Genomic DNA, 24,577 nt, shown 5'->3' on the forward strand with positions numbered 1-24,577 from the left:
GCGACTGGGAGGTGCAGTTGTTTGTCGCAAACCGAGCGTAGGTGTTCCACAAAGTGGTCCCCGAGCCTCCGCTTGGTTTCCCCGATGTAGAGGAGGCCACATCGGGAACAGCGAATACAGTATACCACATTAGCAGATATTCAGGTGAACATCTGTTTGATGTGGAAGGTTTTCTTAGGGCCTGGGATGGGGGTGAGGGGGGAGGTGTAGGGGCAGGTGTAGCACTTCCTGCGGTTGCAGGGAAAAGTGCCGGGTGTGGTGTGGCTGGAGGGGAGTGTGGAGCAGACAAGGGAGTCACAAAGAGAGTGGTCCCTCCGGAAAGCAGATAAGGGTGGGGAGGGAAAAATGTCTTTGGTCGTGGGGTTAGATTGCAGGTGGCAGAGGTGCCGGAGGATGATGCGTTGGATCCGGAGGTTGGTGGGGGGGTGGTATGTGAGGATGAAGGGGATTCTGTTTTTTTTTGTTATTGCGGGGAGCGGGGGTGAGGGATGAGTTGTGGGAAATGTGAGAGATGTGGTCGAGGGCGTTTTCGACCACTGTGGAGGGGGAGTTGCGGTCCTTGAAAAACGAGGACATCTGGGATGATCGGGAGTGGAATGCCTCATCTCAGGAGCAGATGCAGCGGAGGCGAAGGAATTGGGAATAGGGGATGGCATTCTTGCAGGAAGGTGGGAGCGAGGAGGTGTACTCTAGGTAGCTGTGGGAATCGGTGGGCTTAAAGTGGATATGGGTTTCCAGGTGGTTGCCAGAGATGGAAACAGAAAGGTCCAGGAAGGAGAGAGAGGTATTGGAGATGGTCCAGGTGAACTTAAGGTTGGGTGGAAGGTGGTAGTGAAGTGGATGAACTGTTTGAGCTCCTCGTGGGAGCACGAGGCGCCGCCTCGTTCTGCCACCTGCAATCTGACCCCACTACCAAAGACATTGTTATCTCAGTTTCTCCAGCATCGGCAGTTCCTACTATCTCTGAATATTTTTAACTGATGTGTGAGAAATAGAATTTGCTGTGTTCCATATCCATCTCAGTATATCTTTAAGTGACCTGCTCATGATACTATTACTCTGTCATAACATATGACCTGAGGATATAACAATCTTGGCTGTTATACTCCATCTTACCCTGGGATCACTGAAAGCATGACATCCTATTGGAAACCTGCTCTCCTGCGTGCTTACTGTCAGCCCAGACACTGATGTGCCTGTGAATGTAATGTTTGTAACATAATAGTTGTCCGTAATAAATGTTTATTGGGTGCATCAATGGCATGATTTCCATGCCCAGTTTCCTCTGCTACAGGAGATAACATATGCCTTGCCACATCAGGTAAAATATCCTGTTTGAGGAAAGCATACATCGAAACGTTCTACCAGTATTTTAAAGGTTACTCCTTCTTATTTCTTTTAAAAGTATGTTTCATTCAGAGTTTACAAGTTTCTCCCTTGGTAAAACTAAATTCAAATTAAGCTGCATGTACTGTGATATATTATGTATAACCTCTATACTTCCCAAAGGAGTACAGGAATAGTAGTAGGTCACACAGTCCCTCAGCATGTTCCAACAGACAAAAAACTCAGTGCTGATACGTATGTTAACTCAACTTATCCATCTTAGTTCTGTAATCTTTAATACTTAATGCCTAATAAAAATAGAAGAGACTCAGGAATTAAGCCTGTAATTGATCACCAGCATCACGAGCCGGTTATGAAAGAGTTCCAAATTTCCACTACTTATATAAGGGAGTGCCGTCTGACATCATACCTCACTACCTCGCTTTTTGCGGTTAGACCACCTTGTCCCAGACTCCCCTCCCGCCTCCTGTCTTGATAAGATGATATCTTCTACCTACCCTGTCATCTCCTTCACACCTGCATTACATCACTCCCTAGTCTTCATCTGCCAAGGAATACAGACCCACACAAAACATAACCTGTTCTGATATAAAAACCGAAAGAACTATGGATGCTGCCAGACCTGCTGAGCTTTTCCAGCAACTTCTGTTTTTGTACCTGTTCTGATACGTAACCCTTAATGCTTTTATCCCTTATATAATTCTGATGAATCTGCACTGCACTCCTAAGAAGGCCATATATTCTCTCTGAAGCACAATGATCAGAAATTATTGCAGAATTCTAAATGGAGACTGATCAGACTTCATGCAACCATTGCCTAACTTCCTCCCTGTTGTGTTATGCTTCACAGTTCATATTTAGTACACTTCTAAAAGACATGCCTATCATATCATCACTATATGTGACCTGAAAGTTAAAAGGCCTGACACTTTGTCGTAACCAGGGTTATTTGAAGTAACTAGAAGACATGCTGATGAAATTTTGCTGCTGTTAATAACCAGAGAGTTTAATGTTAGCTCAGACCTAAAGTGCCTGTGCCTGTCATATGTGTATATATCAGCAGCTGTAGTAAATGATTTTTGAATTTTTAAGGACCACATTAACTATGTCTAGTTCTTGTATTCTACGAGCTAACATCTAACATAAGCATTGCATCATTGCATTAGATACAAAACCTTGCTGCAAGGAAAGCATTCATTACAGTTGCAGATCACTCCCCTTTCTATTTCTGTCATCTTGGTATAAATGCCAACATTGCACTAGCCGTTTATTAATATACCTGTTCACTAGATTTGTATTTCTGTATTTGGGCCCTAGTTTCATTGCTGCTCCATAGTTCCTAGCTTCTTTGGATGTATAGTTCATTATTCCTACGTCTCAGTCACTTATCAATACAGCAAAAAGCTGAAACCCCAGCTGTTGAGATCACTTAAAGCTGGTGGACGCATACAAAAAGTAATCAAAAAAGCTAAAGGAAAGTTAATCTTTATATTGAGGCGGGTAGAATAAAAGGGTTGAATGATGAAGTTAAGTTCTCACCCTGCCTAGTGCATTGCATTCTGCTTCGGACATCAATCCTCAGGAAATATATATTGGCGTTGGAGAGGATACAGTGCAGATTTATCAGAATGGAACTAAATTATGAGGACAAGTTGCATAAACCTCCTTATATTTATATTGTTGAGGAATGATCAAATTGAGATGTCTAAAATTATAAAGTAGATATTTCCTCTGGTCAGGAATTTGAAAGAATTAGCCATAATCATAAAAATTACAGTTCGTCCATTTCAACTCAAATGAGTAAGAACTTTTTCACACAAAGAGTAGTGAAAGTTCAGAACAAATTCAGAATTTGTGGTAATGTTTTGTCCACAAATTATGTTTGCAATTTTATACCACAGCAACAATGAATCACAGAGTGAGAAATTGGAAAAATTTTCAGCTGTGAGTCAATCGACATTTTCAAGAGTGAGATTGATAAGCCTTTGTTTACTTAAGGGCATCAAGGGATACAGAGCAAAGAGAGGTTAATGGAGTGCAGATACAGCTCAGCCATGAACTGATAGACTAGAAGAACAGGCTTTAGGGATTCAATGACCTAATATTTTTGTTATGAGATGGAGTTAATAAGTGTTTGTACCAAAATGCGTGAGCCTCATTCAAATTGATTGATATTTAACAGATCTGCTTATATAAATATTGTACCAAAATTTCCTCATAAATTAAAATAAAATTATGTAATGTTTCTACCTACTCCTGAAAGAAGATACAGATTGAATTTTAATTCTGCTAATTTAATCCCTGAGAGATTATTTTTAATTCCCTCCGGATGTTAGTTACTACCATGTTCAGCATTTACAAGATTGTTTTGATGTGAAACCTGTTTCTTATCGCTGTTTTGTCGAAATGTTTTGAAGTCTGTAAAATATATTTGAAATTTTATACTATTTACAGTGTCAATGAATCACAGACTGAGAAATTGGGCAAATTTTCAGCTGTGACTCAGCATGTACTTGAGGTGTCATCTCATGTCAAAAACAGGAATGTGATTAAAGACAGCAAGCTGTAACTGTCACATAGTCATGGTGAAACTTGTCTAAATGTTTGACACCAGAATTGTTTGAACAAGTGTTTGGAGAGGTGTAGTTTTAACATTTCAAACAATTACTCACCATAAACCATGGAAATCTTGTACCAATGTATCCCTACATTTCAACCAAAGGCTCTCTTATGATACATTTTAAAGCAGAGGAGCTTGGCAGAATGAAAATGGAAGTGTTATTAAACTTGCTGACCTCTGTTAGTCTTTATCTTCAAACCACCAGATGTATGGTTCATACAGAAGAAACTTAAGGTACAAGAAAAGGTATTGAGAATTTATTAAAAGGCAATAGCTGTACCATTTGATTCAACAGAATACAACAGAAGTTGAGAGCTTGTAGAATGGTGGTGGAATTGCACCTGACCTGTAAGTCACATCATGATTGTAAGGTGCTGGCATTGGAATGTAGCAAACATACTAGAAACATGCTGAGTCGTCAGTTCATGGTGTCAAACAGTATCTAATGCCAATTTTGTATACATACTGCTATTCTGGACCTGACAGGCTCTATCAATGCTGTCTGTTAAAATCCCAGCTATACATACATTTTGCTGCATGAAGATCATTTCCCTGTTATTCCCTCCCCAAATACCCCACCACTTGAAAAGGAATTTGCAGGTAGAGGCATTTCTAAGCACCTGCTTCCCCTTGCCCTTGTCCTTTTAGAGGACAGAGTTTGAAGCTTTAGAAACTTAACTAGACCAGTCATATAAATACTGTGGCAACAAGAGCAGTGCAGATGCTGTGAATCCCACATTGAATAATTCACAATTAGCAGCTACAAGCCACAAGTAAGGAGTTTGATAGAATAATGTCTACATGCCCAAATGTGTGCAACCCCAACACTCGGGAAGCTCAGAATCGTCCGAGGACAAATCAACCCACTTGATTGACTCCCCATCCACCTCCTTCAACATTCGCTCACATCACACAATGCAGCAACATCTAGCATCTACAAGAGGCACAGCAACAACCTGCTAAAGCTCCTTTAACAACTTCATCCAAACAAAGCTAGGAGCAGTGTTCCATTTCCTATAACTGGAATTTCAACTGCACAATGGGATGAGGATTGTGTTGCCAGTTCCTGTGAAGATCAATGTGGCCCTCCATTTCAATGCTTGTGGATACTTCCAGACAGGAACGAGGGTCATTACCAACATGTCATTGTTGCTGTGCATCATTATCAGAGAAGTGAACAAGATGCCAGGAGAGGTTAATTAATAGTTGTCCTGCTGGGGAAATCAGGTGGTTTCATGGAAAGAAACATTTTACTACAGAAACAAGCCTAACTCATAGGGGAGGTGATAGCCTTGAGGTATTATCGCTGGACTGTTAACCCAGAGACCCAGATAATGTTCTGGGGGCCTAGATTCAAATCCAGCTATGGCAGATGGTGGAATTTGAATTCAGTAAATGTCTGGAATTGAGAATCAAGTGATAACCATGAATCCATTGTTGATTGTCGGGAAAAACCCATCTGACTCATGAATATCCTTTAGGGAAGGAAGGTGCCATCCTTATGTGGTCTGGCCTACATGTAATTCCAGACCCACAGCAATGTGGTTGACTTTTAACTGCCTTCTGGGCAATTAAGAATGGGCAATAAATGCTGGTCTAGCCAGCGATGCCCTCATCCTGTGAAAGAATAAAGAAAAAAACCAAAAAAATGAGGATTGTCCATCAAATTTTCCTTCTCTTAATAAATTTGTGAGAAGATTATACATAGAAATGAATAAAATATTTTGATGGTATTGGCATTGATCTTGAAGGGCTGCTTCCATAGACCCACACGTGTAAGAAAATGTCCCAGGACACTTCAGGGGAACATTATTGAACATTTTTGACATCGAGCCAGGTAAGAATGCTAAACCATTGCCAGAGATGAGCACTGAAGAGCCAATCAAGGTTCAGACCTTCACTACTGTCAACAAGAATGAACCTAAGTCACAGCTTGGGGCCTGTGTACATCAACTGTCACCTTGATCATACGTAGTGGAAGTAAGTAACCAGATATACCATCACAACCACAGGCACTTGTGCATAACCGGAGAAGGTGTTCCTTAACTGCAGACAGCCAATAGGATAGTGTGAACTCACCACCAGTGCAGTCCACAGATCAACCATCAGACCCAGAGGTCTACAGCATCCCAGCAACAGGTACCGTGACAACAGTAAATGACATGTGAATGTCACTCCCCGGATAGGGAAGGTCACCCAAATGAGCAGCTAATGACAATGCACATGTGTACCATTAGGAGACAGGCATGATTTAAAGGCTATCCATGCAATGCATATGCAGAAACGGATGAGAATGACTGCTAATGGATCACAACAGTCATGTATACATTGCATAACACACAATCTACATGATAATGCATGTCTTGTTTTTTCTTCTTTTGAAGGAAAAGTAAGATGCTTGAGTTAGAAGTGTAACCCGTACCAATGTGTTTCCTGGCTTGTAGTCATGTGACCTCTACTATGAGGTGCTGACTAGATCTGGCATCTTGCAGCTAGTTTCAATGAAGGCACAGTACAGACTATACTATTGTCCTGAGAGATCAAAATACACACCCTGGAGGATGGATTCCTCTCTATTTACTGCATAGATTGCATAAAATTGTATTGCCAAATATTACCAGGTTTTTCTTCCAAAATAACAAAGCTTATTAAATCAAAGAAATGAAGGCCCCTGATTGAATAATTTATTTTCCACTCAAGCCCTTATTCATTTATTTTTACAACCGTGAGACACTGCTGTAAATCATTTTAAAATGCATTGAGTTACTAGAACTTGCATGTGAAATGATTATGATTGAAAAGACACTGGGTTTTGTTCATCCTGACACAGAAAAAAAAATTGTTCAATCAACATTTCTTATTCAAACTGTTCCAATTTTAATACCTTTTTGGTAGAATTGAAAATAAATTGTTAGGTGCAAGCAGCAAAACACAATCACAGTTGACACTCATCCAATTTTCCATTTTTGAAAAACCATCTGATTATTTTGTTCACTCTGCTTCTATGTAATCTCCCACATAGCTGCTGTTCTGCCTCTATTAGGTCAAGATGTCAGCCTTGTTTAAATGGCAATGGGCAATAGTTCGAGGGACAGCCTGATGGCGGATTTGAACAGATTGCACTTATTGGAATATGGCTTTATTTACCACTTGACTGTGTTTTCATTTCCCTTGGTATAAGTTTATAATCAAAATCTTAGTTCAAGGTTATTTTCATCTGCTGCATAGAATCCAGTAGAGGGAAATAAATTGCCAGCAGGTTGGCAGGCCAGATTTAACCCACTACTTTTAACTTCAAGGACAATCCTGTTTTCAACCAAAAAAAGGTCAGAGAGGAAAATGTCGGCACAGTGGCTCAGTGGTTAGCGCTGCTGCCTCACAGCGCCAGTGACCCGGCTTCGCTTCTACCCTCGGGCAACTGTCTGTGTAGAATTGGCACATTCTCCCCGTGTCTGCGTGGGTTTCCTCCGGATGCTCCGGTTTCCTCCCACAGTCCAAAGGTGTGCAGGTTAGGTGGATTGGCCATGCTAAATTGCCCATTGTGCCCAGGGATGTGTAGATTAGGTGGATTACAGGGGGTTGGATCTGGGTGGGATGCCCTGAGGGTCGGTATGGACTTGTTGGGCTGAAGGGCCTGTTTCCACACTGTAGGGATTCTATGAAAAAAAATGTCGTCGTGGATGATTTTTCTTTTCAGTGGCTTTGCACAGCAAGTAATTGAAAAAGTTGTAAGTTAGAATCTCCTTGAAAATATAGAAGTAAAATAGTTGTATTTAAATTCTTGTCAAATTCATGGTTCATTTTAAATTCCTACTGCAGGGGAACTGGAAAAACAACAGGGGGCAAAAACTCCTTCCTCAAAGAATAATGGAGCTCCGCTTGACATCCGAACCAAACCAGGATCTCCAGCAGGTCAGGCTGCTTTATTTTCTACTTAAGGGACACAAACTCAGGTCAACTGTTAGTTAGTGAATTGAATTAGTCTATCTAGTTTGTGCTAAAGCTACAGGGTGGCCATCTGAGAATATAAAATGTATCCACCTCCTATAAAAATTAGCAGATGCCTGAAGTAGCAATGAGATAAATGGATAGGATCTTCATCTTAAAAACTTGTCTCTCCAAGAGGCTGAAAGCTACTATGTCGCAGATTTGCCAAAATTGTTACTGAATATAAGTCATGGCTAAATTCTATTGACTAGTCTTGTACTTAGTTAAAGCAGAACATTGTCATATTTTTCTCTCCATGTTTTAGCTCAGGTCTATTCACATGATGTAATAAAGGATGTGTCAGTCAATTGCATGATCATTCATTCAGTCTTCCATTATTTTAATTTTCTTCTCATTTCTCTTGATTTGCTCATCTCTGTATCTCCTACTCTGATTCTTTACCTTGTTCTTTATATTAGTATTTTTATTTCTATATTGTTCAATATCTCATGCTTTAAACTGTTCTGTTCTTCTATTTAAATTTGTCCAGAATGCACAGACTCATTTGTTCTTTACTATAAAGCTGTGGCACAGTCATAATTCCTCAAACTGAGTGATCAAATGTCATCCATATCTCAAGATGTGCCAAAGGTGTAGTGGAAGTTATCTGGGCATGTGGTTTTCCATAATTTCCCGTTGTGTTCCTACCTGAAACAGGTATCATGTATGTTGGCAGGATTTAACTAGCCATGTGTCTTTCCACCATGGATGGGAAAATAAATTCCCAGCACAAACTCTTGCCAGACATCTCCTGGCAGTTATAATCTTGGCCTTTGATTGTGTTTGTAGTATGTGGCTATACAGTTTTAAACATCTTATATATTTATACATATAAAATACATATGACATAGGGATCATTTTTCATCTTTCACATGGTTATGAATGGCAGAATTTCCCATGTTTTTGGAAGTGGGTTTGGCGATGAGTAAGTGGCAAATCTTTGGGACAAGATGTTGGGTTGAAAATACCACTCTAGTGCACCTTTTTAAGCATGGAATTCCTTTTTACCAGAGTGCCTGCTTTACATGCAGTGTCTACAACTTGCAAGGTCACAAAAAGCGAGGGCATTGTGATAAGCAACTGTAGCATGAAATTCACATGATATGAGCATCGTAAAAGGTGAAATTGACATGGCTGTGGTCAACTGTGAAAAAAGGCTTAAACTAACAGGAACATTTTCTTCAGTCTGAAATCACTGATTTTGCTGTGAATAGCAAATCTGTGCAATTTATTGCAAGTATCCTGGATATGTCCAAGAGTCATCTCACATTATTGCCTGCAAAACATCCCTATGACATGAGGTCTACTTAGCTTGAAGTTGGTTGGACCTCTGAAGAGGAGCAGCAGCTTGCTCCAGCTCAGTAACTACAACAGCAGCTGCCTTCTTCACAGACAAATGCAACTGGTCAGGACAGAGGGCTGCAGATCAAAGGAGGTCCTCAACACAGGTTTTGTAGTCCTGAAGCCAGGACTCCAGGCGTCATCGAGGTGGGAGTGGAGCCAGTGATTCCTGGTTGCAGGGTGAGTGCGGGTTCAGCACAGGACCTGGCATCGGTGATGGTAAGGTGAGCCCAATGCTGAAGAAATGGCACCTAAAGAGTGGTGACTCCTATGTTGGTGGATCCACACAGGCGGCGGCGAGATGGTGGAGGAGGGCTGGTGGCACAGATGTTGTTGGTGAGCTGGCTCAGGGCTCAGAACTCTCTTTCAGTTATATTGTTTATCCTTTTTATTATTGAACTACTTGAAATGGTGCCCGATTGTAGCAACTGTTGAAGCTTTTTGCTGTGTTTCACTGTGTATTATCCACTGTAAAATGCAAGTGACAATAAATCATTAATCATACGTTGACAGTCTCAGGTTGTGCAGCTCCTCTCTCCTGCTAAACAGCCTCAGTGGTTGGATCTGGGTAGATAATGGACACTCAGTGAACACGTGATTGATGATTTCAGTGAAGAATCCCACCACAGGGCCGCAAGAGAGCAACAAAAGGGCCATGTCAACATCAAGGCAACAATAAAGCAAGCTATTGGTTTGCTGAACTTAAGGTTCTGCTGACTGAATATATCTGAAAATGCACTTTACTCTGGCCCAGCAAGGATCTCCCAGATGATAATGATTTGTTGGGTCCTTCACAACATGAATGTAGCAGGACTCAAACTCTTTTTTTTATTTCTGTGGAGTCGTCTTATGATTTCTCAAAGGCTATTTTTTGATTTTCAGGAGCTCCTTTTCAAGTCTCACTAACTTTTTCATAAGATGATGCAGCCATTTGAGAAACAACAATAACTATATAGTGACAATAAAAAAGTTAGATTTAAGGTAGATGAGGACAGGAAATAAAGATTCTGAATTGGGAGCAGGCCGATTTTAATATGGTGGGATATGATCTGGCCAAGTGGACTAGGAGCAGCTATCTGTAGGAAAATCTACATGAGGGCAATGGAAGTCTTTCAAAAAGAAAGCCCCCTCCTGGTTCACGGTGAACTCTGTCAGCACCAAACCCCCCTGCTTGCCACATGCCCCTGAGAGCTTTTACCTGAAAGCACCTGATAGCCCATTTCCACCCCCACCCCCGCGTGTCAATACCCCTCATGAGGTTTGCCTCCAACTGCCTTCCCTACCCCTCCCAAACCCTGCCATTACATATCAATAATACCACTCAGCTCGTTTACCTTTCTTCTGTGGAGGCCACAGTGATCTGATTCAGGCACAAATTTTTTTAACCCCCAGTAACAAGGTCAGGAAAAGGTATTTCCAATGACAGATTTCCAAAATGCAACAGTTGGATCTATGCTATGTGGCAAAGCAGATTTCTCATGCCTGAGAACATCACTGGGGATGGATTACTTGCAATCACCTTTGCCCTGACTGACAAGTCAGTGGGTACCTTGCAGTCCAGCAATCCAGTTCACCTGCAGCAATATGTACTGCACTGCCAGAGGCTGTGGTGGAGGTAGCTCCAATTGAGGCATTCACATGGGCATTATATTTTTACCTAAAAAAGGAAGAACATGGAGGATGATGTGGAGAAGGCAGGTGAATGGCACCAGGTGCATTATTCATTTGGAGAGCCCCTGCAGACATAATGGATACTTTCAGTGCTCTACCAACCCTGTGACTCGGCCATATGACGCTATGGCCAACTTTAATTGGTTGATTGAATTTCTGCCCCCATCGAGGAAGATCTATGCTAGAGAGCTGCTGACCAATCTGATTATGCTTTCTATGACAGCTATGTGGTGTTATCCCTGTGGCTTCCATAAAGTGAGAAATAGGCTGCTCATTTCACTGTTCTGATGGATGAGATGCTCATGGTTGAATTTCTCTGGATTTTGGAGCCCTTGATGACTTATTAAAGACTGCCTGTCCTCCAGTTTGCAGGGACAGAACTGTTCATCAAGGCAGAAAGCAATATGTGTTGGGGGTTGAGGAGGGCAAGGGTGAAGAATTGGGGGCACCTTGCAAATAGCACCCGACACGTGCTGGTTCAAATTCTTTCTTCTCAGGCCTGCCTGCATGTTTTGTTCACCAAAAGCAGGAAAGCAGGTGGTTGCATTATAGTGTACCATTCAGCTACAATGTGAATCTTCGATCAATGCTGATTCAACTGGCAGTGATGGTCATTAGTGTAGTGCAGCACACACTCAGTGGTCTGCCTCGTCTGATTCTCCATGAGTGCGGCCACTCTGACTGTCGATTTGTCATGAATGTAGATATTGCAGCACTCATACTAACATGCTCCATTTTCTCTGCAATGGGACACATGGCCTATAGAAATGTTGACTGACCCACAAACATCTTCTAATGCTACTCCACTAGTTACCTTTTAATGTATAACCTCCAACATCTGTGTTCAACAGAGCAGAGCTTGCTCCTGCGCCAGCTGATGGGTACTCTCCGCTCTTGACTCCAGCATCTGCCCATGCTCACATGTGATATGTACCTCACCACGTACGACTCTATTTATCTGTTGCTGGACATAACAAGGTGTTTCTGTATATGTGATAATGAGGTGTGTGCAGGAGTCATGTAATGACTCAGAGTGTTTCAGAGCATGTGTCCTCCACTGAGGATTTCTTGCCTCAGCCCTCATCTTCTCTATCAGCTCCATAATTGTACCTTAGGGAAAAGAGAAGTATGAATTAGTGCTGAACTTGGATGAAATGGGGGTCGAGTTTAGTGCATTGATGACATTGATTCCCTTGGGTGACAGTTAATTTCCAAGTGATAGTGTCATGTCCAGTGTTGTTACCAGGTTTCTCTGGAATTTCCTGGAACACATTCCCATGAGGTTGGTGGATGTGGAAACAGCGGATGATCCAAAAGGAAACTGGATGGGTTCTTGATGGGAAATAATCTTTCTGCTTTGAGAAGGTGAAATGGACTGAAGGGGTTGCTCTGAGGGCAGCCACCATGAACTTTATGGACTGAATGGCTGCATTCTGTGCTGTAAATGGCTCTGTGTACTTTTCCCCTACTGTGGAATTTGAAGGTGGGGTGGCTTGTAAAATGCAGCGCACTGCCTTCCTGCCGACCCCAACTGATTCTCAAGCCCTTGAGTCAACTAAGGCCAATTGGCCAATTAGTAATGAATTAGGCACTTCATCCTAGCTCTGCTGTTTGTTTGCCCGAGGCAGGAGGAGACCTTACCAATTCAGGACTACATGCGACACCAGATCCACAGCAATGTGGTTGACTGTTGGCTGTCTTCAGAGCCATTTGGTTGTATAAGCCACTAGAAAGGTTCCGAAAAAAGGAACTAAACCAGATGGACTGCCTGCATCAACCTCGGCACTGGAAATAACAATAACAAATACAGCCCTGTCAACCCGGAACCACCTCATTAACGTCTGGGGGTTAGTGCCAAAATTCAGAGTTGTTGCACAGCCTAGTCAAGAAACAGCCTGATGTAGGCATACTCCTGGAATCATATCTTACAGACAAAGTAAGGTCCCAGACACACCAACACCATCCCTGTCCTGCCAAAACAACAGTGGTGATGGCACGGTGGTATACAGTCAGGAAGGAGTTACTATCGGAATTGTCAGCATTGACTCCATACCCAAGTAGTCTTGTTGCATTATATCAAATATGGGCAAGGAAATCTGCCGATTATAACATAAACCCCCTCCCCCTTAGCTGATGAATCAGTGTTGCTCCATATTGAACACCATGTGAAGGAAGCACTGAGGATGGCAAGAGCACAGAGTGTACTCTTGAGTGTAGCACTTCAGTGTTGATCACCAAGAGTGGCTCAGCAGCCTCACTACTGACTGAACTGATCAAGTCCTATAAAAATCAACAGGATGTTGCCTGGGCTGGAGTGATTCAGCTGTGAAGAGAGACTGGCCAGGCAAGAGAAGGCTGAGGGGGATCTGATTGTGGTGTAAAACTGATGAGAGGCAGAGAGTAAAAATGAAGAAACATTTCAACTTAGTAAAGAGATCAGTAGCCAGAGATTTGAGGTAAAGGGGAGAAGATGTAGTGGAGATTTCAGCAAGAATTTGTTTCATCCAGAAAGTTGGGGTTATCTGGAACTCACTGCCTGAAATTGTGGTAGACATGAGAACCAATGCCCTTTATGCTCCTATATTGGTTTATTACTTTACATTAATGGAAAGGAGGTTAAGGAGACCCCACAACCCTACGATTCTGCACATTTGACTTTAATTTTTGCAGTGCTGTTTCCTGATGTTTAATATACAGGAACTGTCAGTGTTACCATCATCTCATAATGAGAACAGATATTTGGAGAAACCAACATGAAAATGTTGGTCAATTACTGGCAAAATCTTCTGCTGTATGTTGGTAGCTTCTTCAGGCTTGGAACCTAACTCTGAGCAGAATTCTCATTGGCTGCTGTTTACCAGCGCATACTAATCATCACCGCCTGGCTCTCAAACAGTCAGAAATGATACATTCATTTTGTCCAAGGAAAAATTTCTAATTTAAGGGGCCATGGAGTGGCTGAGAAAGGTTCATCTACACTTGGACTTTTCAGACAGCTGAAACCAGAGGAATGGAGATGGAGATCGGGGAAAGCTGGAAGTTTTGTTACAGGAGCTGATGGTTTGAAGTATGCTAATTGCGAAAAACAGGAGGAAGAAGAGAATTTCTCTGACCAAACAGGTGTAGATTAAAATGCTGAAGGTATCAGCAGCAAGAGTATGGTCCCTCCAACCTAGAAAGAGTGCACTGATGATACAGGACCTCAGGAGAGCGATTTATGGTGAATGGCATAAGACTTTGAGGTGCCAAAGCTCATTCATTGTCTTGTCCATTGTTATCCTGCACAGCATAGTTCAGGTCAATACACGTCGCACCATCGCTCATTATTCTTTCTGCAGTTTCCTCGTTCTGCAGGTTCCTCGTTCAAACTGACACTTACATTTACTCTTCCTATTGCCCTTCCACTTTTTCCACACAAACTCTTACTAACACTCATACCGCCCTGCTTTCTCTCCTTCCAAGAAAGAATATGCAACTGACAAGATATAGTGATCTGAATGTGAGGAGGAGGTTGAAGGACCAGTATTTGCCCTCCAGTGACTGGGCATCTTGTCAGCTGTTGTTAATTATGGCCCTACTCCTCCATTGAAAAGATGTTCTTGTTTCAGGAGGCTGTAGAGGACAGCACTGATCTGCTGTGAGTGCCTGAGTCTCTGGTGTGCTAGTCTTCAAATATAATAATGGAGGGGCCCCCTGCCTGTGGATCCTATGTTGGTGCCTTGCATCCTAGCTAGCTGTTAGCATCCATTCTATCTGCTCTGTGGAGGGGTCAAGAAGCTGATGAGAAGATATCTGATGTTGTTCCTGCAGGTCCTCAGTGATGATGCGTCCTGTGCTCCTTATCCTCAGCAGAGGTGGAAGTTGGGAGCTAAGCTGCTGCCATTCCATGATGGAGAAGAGCAGCAGGGATGTACAATTGAAGATGAGTTGCTGGACCAATGAAGTGCCCTCCAAATGGTTGGCAGTTACCTGTCAAGCAATGAAACACTCTTTGAGAGAACACAAGCTTTGAACAGCAGACCCTCAATGGCTATGGCTAGAGAATTTCGGAATAGTTGATCAAAGATTTCCCAACTTGTTAGTTTCACTGAAGAAATTCTTTCCACTAGTGACTGGTCTGAAAATAGATTCCGTGGCCAGGAAATGTAGAATCCAGAGCTGAATTGCTTTATAATTGGCTTCTTAAGAACCTCGACAACTTCTATATTAATTACCTAGACATCCAAGAGAGTTCCTAACTTGACTTCAATATTTGACCATGGGGAATGCCAGAAGAAAGCAAGGCTTCATCTGAGCTGAAAGCTATCTTCACTCTTCTCATTGGAAATAACCCTCGCCTTGTACCTGTGTAGCAAGCAGACGATTCAGTGAGGTGTTGAAAACATCAGTTGCCATTTTCACCAAAACCACCTGGCAGGAATGAGGCAAGTTCTAATGGGAATACTCTCTTGGTCCAAACAGGTCAGCTATTTCTGAAGTGAGCTGAGCTCTCATTAAAGCTTTGAACTGTTCATAACAATAAGGGATTTATTAGGTATCAGAACTTATAAATTACACTTTCAGCACCAGGAATATACCTTGAAAATTGATTTTAAAGATTTGTATTGAGAGAGCAAATCTCTTTGCCGTCCTTCCAATCGTAAATTTAATAGTATTTCACTTTAAGTAAATACCCATTCATATGCAGTTTGACTTCGTAAGAACATAAGAACATAAGAACTAGGAGCAGGAGTAGGCCATCTGGCCCCTCGAGCCTGCCCCGCCATTTAATAAGATCATGGCTGATCTTTGAGACTCAGCTCCACTTACCCGCCGGCTCACCATAACCCTTAATTCCTTTACTGTTCAAAAATTTATCTAGCCTTGCCTTAAAAACATTCAGCGAGGTAGCTTCAACCGCTTCACTGGGCAGGGAATTCCACAGATTCACAACCCTTTGGGTGAAGAAGTTCCTCCTGACCTCAGTCCTACATCTGCTTCCCTTTATTTTGAGGCTATGCCCCCTAGTCCTAGTTTCACCTGCTAGTGGAAACAACCTCCCTGCCTCCACCTTATCTATTCCCTTCATAATCTTGTATGTTTTTATAAGATCTCCCCTCATTCTTCTGAATTCCAATGAGTATAATCTCAGCCTACTCAGTGTCTCCTCATAATCCAACCCTCTCAACTCTGGAATCAACCGAGTGAATCTCCTCTGCACCCCCTCCAGTGCTAGTATATCTCTTCTCAAGTAAGGAGACCAAAACTGCACACAGTACTCCAGGTGTGGCCTCACCAGGACCCTATACAGCTGCAGCATAGCCTCCCTGTTTTTAAACTCCATCCCTCGAGCAATGACAGACAAAATTCCATTTGCCTTTTTAATAACCTGCTGCACCTGCAATCCTACTTTTAGCGATTCATGCACAAGGACACCCAAGTCCCTCTGCACAGCAGCGTGCTGCAATTTTTTACCATTTAAAACATAGTCCATTTCGCTGTTATTCCTACCAAAATGGATGACCTCACACTTATCAACATTGTACTCCATCTGCCAGACCTTTGCCCACTCATTTAGACTATCTATATCCCTCTGCAGACTTTCAGTGTCTTCTGCACACTTTGCTCCACCACTCGTCTTAGTGTCATCTGCAAATTTTGACACACCACACTTAGTCCCCAACTCCAAATCATCTATATAAATTGTAAACAATTGCGGTCCCAACACTGATCCCTGAGGCACACCACTAACCACTGACCGCCAACCAGAAAAACACCCATTTATCCCTACTCTTTGCTTTCTACTGGTCAACCAATCCTCTATCCATGCCAATACATTACCTGTGATACCGTGCAACTTTATCTTATGTAGCAGCCTTTGGTGTGGTACCTTGTCAAATACCTTCTGGAAATCCAGACACACCACATCCACAGGTTCCCCATTGTCCACCATGCAAGTAATGTCCTCAAAGAATTCCACCAAATTAGTTAAACATGATCTACCCTTCATGAACCCATGCTGGGTATTCCCAATGGGACAATTTATATCCAGATGTCTTGCTATTTCTTCCTTAAAGAGAGATTCAAGCACTTTCCCCACTACCGAAGTTAAGCTAACTGGCCTATAGTTACCTGCTTTTTGTCTACTTCCTTTTTTAAACAGTGGCATCACATTGGCTGTTTTCCAATCTGTGGGAACCACCCCAGAGTCCAGTGAATTTTGATAAATAATTACTAGTGCATTTGCTATTTCCCCCATCACCTCTTTTAGTACCCTGGGATGCATTTCATCAGGGCCAGGAGACTTGTCTACTTTTAGCCCCATTAGCTTACCCAGCACTGCCTCCTTAGTGATAATGATAGTTTCTAGGTCCTCACCTGTTATAACCTTCTTGCCATTAGTTTTTGGCATGTTACTTGTGTCTTCCGCTGTGAAGACCGACACGAAATAACTGTTTAATGTCTCGGCTATTTCCTCATTCCCAGTTATTAAATTGGCCTTCTCATCCTCTAAAGGACCAATGTTTATGTTCGCCACTCTTTTACGATTTACATATTTATAGAAACTTTTGCTGCCTGTTTTTATATTCTGAGCTAGTTTACTCTCATAATCTATCTTATTTTTCTTTATAACTTTTTTTGTGGCTTTCTGTTGGCCTTTAAAGATTTCCCAGTCTACTAGTTTCCCACTTCTCTTTGCTTTTTTGTATGTGTTTTTTTTTCAATCTGATACTTTCCTTTATTTCCTTAGACATCCATGGCTGGCTCTCTCTTTTCCTACAGTTCTTCCTTATCACTGGAATATACTTCTGCTGAGCACTGTGAAAAATCGTTTTGAAAGTCCTCCACTGTTCCTCAATTGACCCACCATAAAGTTTTTGCTCCCATTCTTCCTTAGCTAACTCCTTCCTCATTCCTTCATCATCTCCTTTGTTTAAGCACAGGACATAGGTACTGGATTTAACCTTCTCATGCTCCATCTGTATTTTAAATTTGACCATACTGTGATCGCTCCTTCCGAGAAGATCCCTAACTGTGAGATCATTAATTATTCCTGTCTCATTACACAGGACTAGATCTAGGATAGCTTGCTCCCTCGTAGGTTCCATTACATATTGTTCAAGGAAATTATCGCAGATGCATTCTATGAACCCCTCCTCAGGCTGCCATGACTGACCTGGTTTGACCAATCGATATGTCGATTCAAATCCCCCATGATAATTGCTGTACCATTTTTACATGCATTAGCTATTTCTATGTTTATTGCCCGCCCCACCACGATGTCATTATTTGGTGGCCTATAGACCACACCTATCAGTGACTTCTCTCTGCTATTCCTAATTTCCACCCAAATGGATTCAACGTTTTGTTTAGTAGAACCTATATCATCTCTCACTACCGCCCTGATATCATCCTTAAAAATCAGAGCAACTCCACCTCCCTCTCCTTCCTGTCTGTCCTTCCGAACAGTTCGATACTCCTGGATATTTAACTCCCGGTCATGACCATCCTGTAACCGTGTCTCGGTAATGGCCACTAAATCATACCCATTTGCCATGATTTGCACCGTCAACTCATCCACCTTGTTTCGAATGCTCCGAGCATTCAGATAAAGTGCCCTTATGCCAGTTTTTGCACCTTCTTTTTGGGTCCTATTACCTCCATTACTAACAGCTCTTGAGTTCTCCTTCTCTTTAACTTTTTTCCTAATTTTCAATGGAGTTGAAGTTCCTCGTCACCTGCTAACCTGCTGCTTTGCCTTACATTAATTGTTATTCTCCCTCTACGCTCACTTCTCCCTTCCCCTCTACTTACTAGTTTAAAGTCCTATTAACCACCCTATTTACCCTTTTCGCCAGAACACTGGACCCAGCCCTGTTCAGGTGGAATCCATCCCAGAGGTATAGATCCCTCCTGTCCCAGAACTGATGCCAGTTCCCCATGAAAAGGAAACCCTCTTTCCCACACCACTCTTTTAGCCACGTGTTTACTTCCCTGATCCTTGCCTCCCTATGCCGATTTGCACGTGGCTCGGGCAGCAATCCAGAGATTATGACCCTTGAAGACCTGTTTTTTAATTTTGTTTCTAGCTTTTCATAATCCCGAAACAGGTCTTTTTTCCTAGTCCTGCCTTTGTTGTTGGTACCTACATGGACCACAACAACTGGATCCTCCCCCTCCCTCCCTAGTATCCTCTCAAGCCGGTCAGAGATGTCTCGCACCCTGGCACCGGGCAGGCAACACACCATGCGGGATTCTCTATCCTGCTCGCAAAGGATACTGTCTATCCCCTACAACTACAATCTGTCTTTTTGCTCCCCCCTCTTGAAGGCCTCCTGGACCATGGTGCCATGGTAAGTTGGCTCATCCTTCCTGCAGCCCTGTTCCTCATCCATGCAGGGAGCAAGTGCCTCATACCTGTGGGACAATGTCAAGGGCTGTGGCTCCTGTGTTCCTGTCTGCAGGGTCCCTCTACCTGCCTCACTCACAGTCACACACTGCTGTCCCTGCCGCCAATCGAATTAACATTAGTTAATCTACCAGGTGTGACTGCCTCCTGGAACACAGCATCCAGGTATTTCTCCCCCTCCCAGATGTGCCGCAGTGTTTGGAGTTTGGATTCCAGCTCATCAATTTTGAGCCGGAGCTCCTCAAGCAGCCAACACTTGCTGCAGATGTGGTCACTGCTGTTCTAAATGGGATCAGCTAGCTCCCGCATCATACAGCTACAACACATCACCTGGCCTGGCATCTCTACTTAGTTAATTATTTAAAATTAATTAGTTTTTTTTATTTCGCAGTGTCCTCTGCACCAGTAAGTTTACTCCGTTATATACTCAAACAGACTCCGGCTTTGCCTTCCGGCCCGCTCCCAGAGGATTTGACCACCCCAAAAGATAACAAAGAGATGAGAAAAAAAATGCAAATAGCTTACCTGCTCACCACACTTAGTCATTATTATTAGGTTAGAGGAGGTGGAAGGGTGGGAGACACTATGCGTGTAGTGTCTCCGGTATTAGTTAACTCCCAAATTTATTGGCTGGAAGCTTACCTTCCCAGGCTGCCCTTGCGCTTTCTCTCGGACTCCCGCCGCTGAAACAACTGAAAAATAAACTGCATGTGTGGCATATAGCCCAGAATTACAAACATCTAAAAAGGAATGGATGCCACTGTATAAGTCAAGGGACCAAGTGGGTTCAAATTTACTTAGTTCAGAGGGTTCAGTATGAATATAAAATTAAACTACATGAAATGACATTGATTGCATAAATAATTAATAGATGTATTAAAAGGTCGGTCTGAATACCAATAAGAGAGCTTCCTAGGCAAGACAAAACAGCTTAGATGTTAAATGCAGAAACCTCCCCACAGAGTTTTTCTTTCACAGTGTGTGTCTTTTAGCCTTAACAATGTCCCCAGCCTGAGGTCATCCTGATTCATAGGCTTGGTCTTCAGTCAAGTAAAGCAGACTAAATCAGAGGCTACTATCTTCAGTATCAAATTCAAATACATCCAGCCTCCTCAGAGCAGGTTGCCTGTTCACCACTTACTCACCTCTGTGAAACTTAGAAGTTGGCACATTAGAATTGGCATCCTGACAGATTCAGGATGTTTTCTGATTTAACTCCTCATCTGCTCCCAATGCCATGTACTCATCCATTTAATGCCATAGGAACAGAAAGAGGCCATTTAACCTCTCCAGCCTATTCCATTATTCAATAAGATCATTGCTGATTCATATCTCAATTCCAACTTTCTACACCAACTTCTGAGCCCTCGATTTCTTCAGTGTCCAGTAGTAAATTTATCTGTTGTAAATAGTTAATGATTGAGCATCCTAACCTCTTTGGATAGATATTTCCAAACCTTCGCAACTTTCATAACTAAACAGATCTTTCTTTATCACAATTATAAATAGCCGATCTTTTATTCCAAAGTGCTCCCAGTATGGGACTTCCCCAATCAGGTGAAACCACCCTGCAAGCCCCTTTAAAATGTTATATATTTCAAAGTAATTTTCAATACACCCACCTCATAAAAACCCATTATAGAGTCATAAAGTCATACAGCACGGAAATAGACCCTTCAATCCAACTGGTCCATGCCAGCCATGTTCCCAAACTAAACTAGACCCACTTGCCTGCATTTGGCCCGTATCTGTCTAAACCTTTCCTATTCATGTACCTATCCAACTGTCTTTTAAATATTGTAACTGGACCTGCATCTACCGCTTCCTCCAGCAGTTTATTCCACACACAAACTACTTTTTGTGTAAGAAAGTTGCCCCACTTGTTCTTTTTAAAAACTTTCTCCTCGCAACTTAAAAGTATGCCCCTAGTTTTGAACTCCCCTACCCTAAGGAAAAGACCTTTGCTATTCACTTTATCTATGCCCCTCATGATTTTATAAACCTCTATAAGGTCACTCCTCAGCCTCCTATGCGCCAGTGAAAAACGTCTCAGCCGATCCAGCCTATTTTTATAACTCCATTGATTTCAGTTCTGAAACTTTCAGTTGTCTCAGAATCTGTATTGTTTTTGGAATTCTGTGTTTCCACTATGCGTTTTGTGAAAAACTGCTTCCTAAATCTGAATGGCTGTGCTCTCAGTTTAAGATTATGTACCTTTGGGATTTCCCCAAGAGGAATATCTTTCTACATCTATCCCAGAAAACGGATCCTCGAAATTTAACCCTAGAATCATTCTGGAAATTGTCGTCTGTACCTGTTTCAAGGTTAATATATCTTTCCTGAACTGTGATGTTCCAAACAGATGTAATGCACCAGATGGGATTTGTCAAAAGATCTGTTCACCTATAGGTTTGTATGCCAATTCCCTAAAGATAAAGACCAACATTCTGTTAGACCTTTTGTACTTGTACATTAACCTTGAGTGATTGTTACCATAAGCCCATAAAATGTAGGAGCAGAAAAAGGCCATTCAGCCCATTAGGTCTGCTCCACCATTCAATGAGATCATGGCTGATCTGGTAACTCCTCAGTCCACTTCCCTGTCTTTTTCCCCTATCCTCAATTCATTTACCGATTAAACATCTGTCCACCTCAGCCTTGAATATACTTAATGACTTAATGGCCCTCTGTGTAACGAATTCCACAGATTCACTACTGGACTGAGAGAAGAAGTTCCCCCTTATCTCTGTCTTAAATGTGTGACCCTTTATTTTGAGATTATGCCCTCTAGTTCTAGATTCTACCATAAGAGAAAACCACTTCTCTACATCTACCCCATCAAGTCCCCTAAGAATCTTGTATGATTCAATAAGGCCACTTCTCATTCTTCTAAATTCCAACAAATAAAGGCCCAATCTCCTGAACGTCTCCTCATAAAATAGTGCCACCACACCTGGTATCAGCCTAGTGAACTTTCCCTGGAGTGCCTCCAATGCCAGGATATTTTTTTTAGATAAGGAGCCCAGAAATATTCACAGTATTCTAGCTGGGATCTGACTAGTGCCTTGCATAGATTTAGCAAAACCTCCCTACATGTACACTCCATTCCATTTGAAATAAAGGCCAACATTCCAATTGCCTTCCCCATTACCTACTGAACTTGGAAGCTAGCTTTTTGTGATTAAAGGACAATGACTCATAAGTCACTCCGTTCCGATGCTTTCTGTATTCTTTATTGATTCAAATAATGTACAGCTCCTCTATTTTATTTGCTGAAGCGCATGACTTCACATTTCCCCACATTATATTCCAACGCCCAGTTTTTGCTTACTTGCTTAACTTGTGTTTCCACTGTGCTTTTTGTGAAAAACTGCTTCCTAACTCTAAACGGCTGCACTCTCCGTTTAAGATTACGCATCTTTAGGATCTCCTCAAGAAGAATATTTTTCTACATCTATCCCAGAAAGTGAATCCTCATAATTTAACCCCATTATCATTCTGACAACTCTCTGCTGTACCTGCTTCAACCTGTTTTAACATCCATCTGCAGGCTCTTTGTGTCATCCTCACCTCTTACCTTCCCACTTATTCTTGTCTCATCCACAAATTTGGCTAAGGTATATTCACTTCCTTATCCAAGTGAAAAAATTGTAAATAGTTGTGGGCCAGCACTGGCCCCTGTGACACACTACTAGTTACAGATTGTCCACTTTATTCCTGCTCTCTGTCTTCTAATAGATAGCCAATCTCTATTCAAGCTAATGTTCTACCTCCAACACCATTGGGCTCTTAATAAGTAGCCTAATCTGTGTTACCTTATCAGCAACCCTCTGAAAATCCAAATATATTACATCCACTGCTTCCCCTTTATCTACCTTGTTTGGTACCTCCTCAAAGAATTCTAGTTAAATTGTCAGACATGATTTCCCTTCATGATGCTACGCCAACTCTGCTTGTATTTCTAAATCCTTTGGTATTACATATTTTAAATACAATCCAGAATTTTCCCAATAACAGATATTAAGCGAACTGGCCTTTACTTATCTGTTTTTTGATTCCTTTTTAAATAATGCTGTTACGTTACAACAAGTCAGTGGGCAAGATTCTTCACTTTATTACTGCATGAGGTGAGATACTGCCAATTGTCAAGCCCGTAGGTGAGAAGGGATGAACTGACTCCGCTTCTTTATTCATCCACCACTCTTCCCCCCCACTCAGTTCACCACAACAAGGCTAATTTAAAAAGGGTCCCATATGGATGCCTTACTCCCAGACCAAATGATTTAGTTTTAAAAGCACCTGATTTAACCAGGGTTTCTTTAGTTAACAGAAGATTGAGCTGATCAGTTATTAAGTCAAGAGAAGATAACAACACAATATACTTACACATAGATTGGAAATGAGAGGTGAGTCCAAAATGGATAAAAGTTTTTAAAAAAGATTATGAATCAGTCTCTGAGTTCTGTGAAGAGTAGACAATGGGATATTATGGTGGTCAGTTTTGGGTAATACTGGTAGCACTGATGTTGGCATGTAAGCTGTGCATTTTGAGATTCTTGGCTTTACAGGTTAGCTGAAAGGCCTTTATCTTGTTTCTTTTCGACTGCAGTTTCATTTGCTTTCTGATTTCCAGCAAAGAAAGAAGGTGTTCCTTTCTCTTTACCTGCAACACAGAGCCGATAAGGGGTTTTCTCACCTTCGCCCATTAGTGCACATAGACCAGTGTGGAAATTGGCTTTTAACCCCCTATGCTTGTGTATTCCTGAAGAGGAAGCACAAGTGTGTCTCTTGCCCAGACAGCTCTTTTTATTCCCATCATGTTCACCAGTTTGAGGAAACTCACAAGGCACTGCAGTTTCTTCCTCATTTTGAAGTTCTTCTCTTTGAATCTTCATTGGCACAGATGGTCAAGCGTGACATTTCCATGATCTCTATTAAGGCTGGGGATAATCCAGAGAAGATTTTTAGAGAGTCATTGAATTTTATTGCCCAGAATTTACATTGTGATTTTTTTCTTGGCTGTAAGTCCTCTTATTAAAAAAACACAAGTAATTAAAAGTTCAGTATCACTGTAGGTGACTAATAGCTATGATCCATTGTCAAGTATACACAAACATCCAAACCCTGGTACCTCCACAGTTCCTTGACTTGCAACATTAAAATATATCAGTTTGTCTTTCTCTGGTCTGGAGTGGACAACCTCACAATTTGTTACATTTAAG

At 41.9% G+C, this 24,577-nt stretch overlaps 1 protein-coding gene across 2 annotated transcripts in view; it reads left to right on the forward strand.

Moving 5' to 3' along the window:
* LOC109921905 (IQ motif and SEC7 domain-containing protein 3-like) overlaps window positions 1-24,577 on the forward strand; it is a 183,366-nt gene that overhangs the window by 92,382 nt on the left and 66,407 nt on the right. For both annotated transcript variants that reach the window (XM_048607764.1, XM_048607766.1), the window contains exon 10: window positions 7,787-7,879. In XM_048607764.1, the coding sequence (XP_048463721.1) occupies window positions 7,787-7,879 (93 nt within the window). The remainder of the gene's footprint in view (window positions 1-7,786; window positions 7,880-24,577) is intronic.

Source organism: Rhincodon typus, chromosome 18 (genome assembly GCF_021869965.1).
Source record: "Rhincodon typus isolate 14 chromosome 18, sRhiTyp1.1, whole genome shotgun sequence".
Lineage (NCBI taxonomy): Eukaryota > Metazoa > Chordata > Chondrichthyes > Orectolobiformes > Rhincodontidae > Rhincodon > Rhincodon typus.